Genomic DNA, 5,666 nt, shown 5'->3' on the forward strand with positions numbered 1-5,666 from the left:
ACTTTATAGCGGTGTAACATCCAGTCAGCAAGTAACGTAGTAATTAGAAGAATTGAAGTCTTTCCCAATTGCTTAAGTGGTTCATGCTTGCAATATATCTTGTAAAACTTCTTTGTATTTTTCAATCTTATTAAATCCACTTACGTCCATTGGTGCCCATATTGGGGAAGCATATTCTAAATGGGGTTGGACGATAGACTGGTACAGAGTTTTCATAGCATATGCGTCTCTGGCTTTGAAAGTTCAATACATCCAGCCGCAGGTTTGGTATGCTTTGGTCCCTTTCGATTGGATGTGTTCTCCAAATTTGCCGTTATTTTCTGTTATTCCAAGATTTTAATGGAGATTACTAATAAAATGGGTTTCTGGCGATTGTCGGTGCAAATTGGCTTGTTTACTTCAGTTTAGTGCAATTTGTTCTTGTTGTTCCAATACAAGCACATTTACCTGTGTTAATGTGCTTGCCAATCGCTTTATTCAGATTATTCTTCCAATAAGCAACTCTGTGCTGAACTAAGTTTAAGTCCGTCTCTCATAACCACTCACAGGTTCATGTGAACTATGTTCTAAATAAAAGAACTATTCAAGAGGAATAACAGACCTTTTTTAAGAACTTGGAGACAAGCAATGGAAACATGCTAGGCAACACATTTGTTTGCACTCCATTGCATTCTGAATTGATGGTAAGTGAAAAGTTTCCTAGCAAGTTTTGATAATAACCCAGAAAATATCCACTAATTTGCTAAATCCATCAATGGCAAAGGTCTAACACTTATAAAAGTGGAAGCTTATGTTAGCTTAACCATTCCTTGATCACACTGTAAAAATTTAAATGCCTGGGAAAACGACCTGTTAAAAGGAACCCCGCGGCGTTACTTTGAACATGATCTTTAGGCAAACTCATTTTATCTCGAAGATTTCGAGAAATGGCGAGGTTTGGCGTTGCTCCTCAAATGTCGTGGAAAACTTTCGTAACCATTAAACAGTGCAGCAAATGACATTGATTAAATCAAACTCCAACGAATAATGTAAATAAGTCATCTGGCCAAAGGATTTTTACAAAGAACACTTAGAGAATTGCAAACCATTCAAATGTCAAAAGCTTGGCTTCCCGCTGGTCTTTTGCGTCACCTCTTACGATCCCATTGCAAAATGAATTCATAAAGAACTTGAACAAGAATATTGAACGCACCGATTTTATTTACAAGGCGTTTACGCCTGCAAATAATGTGTCACGATTTTTTTATCATCAAGGCAGTTTTTGCTCATAACACTAGGTATGTGGATGTGGCTCCTCGTTGGTGTTTTGGGGGCATCTCAATGTCAAACTCGTTTTATGGCAGAGCCCATACGTTACAGAAGTACAAGAATCAGTTCACCCACGGCTAGCAAGACCAAGATTGGAGAATTTGCCTTAAAAACCAGGTATACCAATCGAAATGATTAAGATATGAAACGTCCACATGGAACTGACTGATTCCGTTCCAGTTCTCGTATTGAATGCGCAGCGCTTTGCGTCCACTTCAAGACTTGCTCCCGATTTCTGAGCGAAAGCAAAACATGCCATCTCCTAGAACATTGGCCATTTTTGGCGGATGCATCTGCCAATTCTTCTCTGGTGACTGTTCACGAGTTGATAACGGAAGGTAATACAAATGAAAGCTGTATTTGTAGGTATATACAGCAGCTGTGATAGCATTTGCTAATGAATTACCAATTACACTCAAAATAACACTAGCAATAACCAAGCTCTATCAGCTCGAACATTGGGGCCGATTGGGATTGAGGTCTTTCTTTTTAGTTCCACTGTTCTCTCTTTCATGAGTCTTTTTGTTATGTAATCATTAACTTTCTTTTTTCTCCGTTATCATAAGTAGGGACGGGCAAAATGTGCAAAATAGCTATGCCTTTTGAGACAAAAAGGTGTAAAAAATAAGTCCAAAATGTGCAGAAAAAGTTGCATAAGGGCCATAAGGTGTAAGAAAAGGTGGAAATGAAATAAAAAGAGAAAGGATATTCAAATCCGTTTTCACAAAAATTGAAATTTGAAAAGCGCATTCCAAAAACAATAAATTTACCATCAATTTTTGACCAAATTGACATAACGTGTTTTTGAATTGGGTCAAAGATTGCTTCTCCGTTGCTTACTCTTCCTCTTTTCCCAGCAGTAGATCCGCAACATTAATTTAGTTTTACATTGATCTAACTGAAGAACAGTTGGAATTTTTCTTCCTCAAAAAAAGAACAAAGCTAGCCTGGAGGAGGTAAGAAAGGCAGTTATATTGCGTTTTTGGGGCTGCTTAACTATCTCTGCGCCCTGCTTAGCTTGTCTCTTGACTTAAAACTGGCTTGTTTCATTTCTGTCCTCCCTTGTTTTTCAACCAAAAGTGAAGGATAAATGCTTGCACAATTTAATGTTTGACATATTTTTTTCAAAATTCAGCTTTTCATACTTTTATTTGGGCGGAAATCTATGATTTCAAACTTTCAAACCAATTCTAAGGCAAAGAAAGTTCTGCTTTCAACCAAAATAATCAGTTTAAGACCAAATGTGCAAAATAAAAGTAAAATGGTGCAAATGAAGGTGAAAGTGCAAATGTATAAAAAAGTGGCCTTTAGTGACAAAATATCTTTACACAATTTGCCCGTCCCTAATCATCAGTGCCTAGACTCTTTCTTTTTCAATTATGATGCTCGAGGATCTGAACAATAAGCGAATAAATAGGATCATCGTACCTTTAGAGAGGCCTGCATAAATGTCGATGTCAACTTTTTTGTTGCAACTGTGAGTATGTGTAACTAGGCGCTTCACGTCACAGATCTATGGTGCAGGCAAATTTGAACTGAAATATCAGCGTAACAATTATTTACCAAAACCACATAAATTTCAGATTTCTTACATTTTTATTCGGACTTCCTTACCCTTTACCCTACATAGATCCTGTTTCAGGATCAGCCCCTACATACACCCTCAGAATATTTGAGGGCAGCAAATTGAACAATGACGAAGCCCAAGAAAGAAGAGAGTTGGACTTCATTATTTTAATTTGCCTTGATTCTCGAGGGCTTGAATGTGCTCTCAAAAAGCACATTAGGCCTATACGGTCCCTACAATTGACCCTAAGACTCGGGTTGGGGCAAAGCTCGTGAAGGCTTCTGAAAACGTATAGTGTCAATTGCTATATAGATGTTTTGAAATCTCAGAAAATATTTGTAGCAGTTTTCAAGGCATTAGCAACAAAATTACAGTAATGTACAGTAAGTACAGTAAAATAACTGTAATTCGATTACATATTAAGATTGTGTGATTGTTACGACACAATTCATTATTGAAAAATGCTGACACGAAGTCTTCAAATATTACGAGTGAGGACTGCATGAATCAAAAAACACAATTTATTTAGAGAAGTATGGCCTTAATGGGGGAAAAACCATAAGATATTGGTCAACTATATCTTAGGAAAAGTAACGAGAAACGTCATTACATTTTTTTCGAGTAACGGTTGTGTAATGAATTACTATTTTTGACAAAAGTAAATGTAACTGTAATTCGTGCCTTTCATTGAGGAACGACTAATGCCCTGGCAATTTTTTAACTTCTATTTACAGTTATAACTCACTTCATCGCATTGAATTCGGGAAATAAAAATGATGTCATAATTGCGATAAACTGGCATCCTGAGGTAATGACTGATATAATTGGCCTTTTATGACACATTTTGGCCAAACAAAGTAAATTATAAAGCTCTTTTGAATGAGTTTGGTCAAGGTGCAGTATTTTTATCCAAATTAGGCTTATTTTGTGTCAAACTTGGTCTACATCATAAATCATTGATGAAATGCAATGAATCCTGGCTATTTTTAAGTAGCCTTTTTTAATTAAAAATCAACTACAATTTCAATTTTATAAGTTTTGTCCAATTGAATTTCTGATAACAAAATAATAATGAAAGTGTATTGAAATTTTCAAGCCTTAATGTTAAGTTTTCCTATCTTGTACGGTATTTTATTTTTACATTTTTTGCCTATCTTGGTTCATATATATGAGCACTCTTTGTCTTTCTTCTTGCGCTTTCTTGGACCCAAGAATGCCAAATACAAGGTGAATTATTGTTTAGTTCTAGTTTACACTTGATCGGGGGAATACCATCGACCCTTATCTGGTAATCATTGGATCTAGAAATGTATGGAATTGAATACATAACGTTTCCTAATCTAAGATTTGTGACCTTGTGAAGCAATGATATTTATGTAAAAGTCTTTCAATAAAGCAATCATTTTTCCCCAGAAAAAATCCGTTTCTTGTTTTTAACTAAGCTTGTCCCTACATTTATGCGACTACGTGATCTGATAAAACCTCACAAAAATATCTTCCTCAGAATGGTCCCAATTGATGGTACTTGGAGGGTTTATTGATAATTTGGGAGCAACCAAAGATGTGGAGGTGCTTAATATGAAAACCATGAGACAATGCCCCCAAACACCTTTTTTACCACAGGGCCGATACGGCGGGGCAAGTTATCTTCTGAAAGGACAACTAAATTACGCACTGGGACGATCAAATGATCACAACTTCAGTGATACTCTTCAATTCGATCAAAGCTCCCAGACATGGAACAAGGTCAATTTAACACCCTTAATCTCGCTCTACACTGCCTTGGTCCAAATAAGTCCATCTTGGATCATTTTGATCGGGGGACAGGAGTCATCTGCCTCAACCATTATTCACGCCGATGGTTCGATCATCCCGGGACCAAATTTACCTTTCCAGATGATGAGACATTGCGCTGTTGGTCTGAATGAAGAGCATATCTTCATCGCCGGAGGATTCAAAAACGGCATCAGTCCATCAAGAGAGACTTTTGAACTCAAGTGGTCCGAACAGATTTGGGTTCCGCAATCTCCTATGACGAGTGCTCAATCTTCGGTGACATGTGACACTTTTTTGGACAAGGATAATCGCTTGAGCATTCTGGTTGGTCAGGAATCATTTGAGATCTTCATTTGGACAACCCGGACCTGGCGGCCTGGGCCGGATATGTTGCTTGATTGTACGTGGAGCCAACTAATCAGATTTGATGGTATGCTTTATCTTTTTGGCGGCAAGAGAGTGGATAACTCAATCAGGAAAACAAACATCTACTCATTTGACGCAACCCTGGAAAAATGGAACAAGATCGCGTTGGAACTGAAAACCGGACGAACCAGTTTTGGCCTACTCAGGATTCCATCTGGATTGGTTGAATGTTGAAATTTCGGTTTTTATTAATGCTTTGACGACATAGGAGACGATTAAAGCACTTTCTTTTCCAATTAGCGCGGCACTCCCTTTGAGGAGTTTAAGAAGTTATTTCATACGAGGCACAATGGACGTTGGGTGGTTCCCTGAACATTTTATTGTTTATTGAGGCCACTATAACACACTACCGAGATACATTTGAAATGGTCATAGTAGTTGGAGTCTAAAGAAGATTTGGGATGGTAAAATATATTTAAAAATCCAAGAACAGACAACGTAATACAACGTTATAAGCAGTGTAAGAGCAAAGACAAAATTCTATATAATCAAAATGAGTCAGGTTTAGGTGGGCACTTCCATGTTAACTCTTTAGACGTGTCTCTCATCTCATGGTCTTCTTGAATTGTGTTGCTTTGGGAATGAGTGT

The 5,666-nt window shown here is 37.4% G+C and overlaps 1 protein-coding gene across 1 annotated transcript; it reads left to right on the forward strand.

Moving 5' to 3' along the window:
- Positions 1 to 1,036: 1,036 nt before the first annotated feature.
- Positions 1,037 to 5,461, forward strand: LOC131891330 (kelch domain-containing protein 8A-like). The gene is made up of 3 exons (XM_059240856.1): positions 1,037 to 1,425; positions 1,489 to 1,646; positions 4,380 to 5,461. Exons 1-3 carry the CDS (start codon positions 1,280 to 1,282, stop codon positions 5,249 to 5,251), a joined length of 1,176 nt encoding a protein of 391 aa, XP_059096839.1. The 5' UTR covers positions 1,037 to 1,279; the 3' UTR covers positions 5,252 to 5,461.
- Positions 5,462 to 5,666: the final 205 nt, after the last annotated feature.

Source organism: Tigriopus californicus, chromosome 12 (genome assembly GCF_007210705.1).
Source record: "Tigriopus californicus strain San Diego chromosome 12, Tcal_SD_v2.1, whole genome shotgun sequence".
In the NCBI taxonomy this organism is placed as follows: Eukaryota; Metazoa; Arthropoda; class Copepoda; order Harpacticoida; family Harpacticidae; genus Tigriopus; species Tigriopus californicus.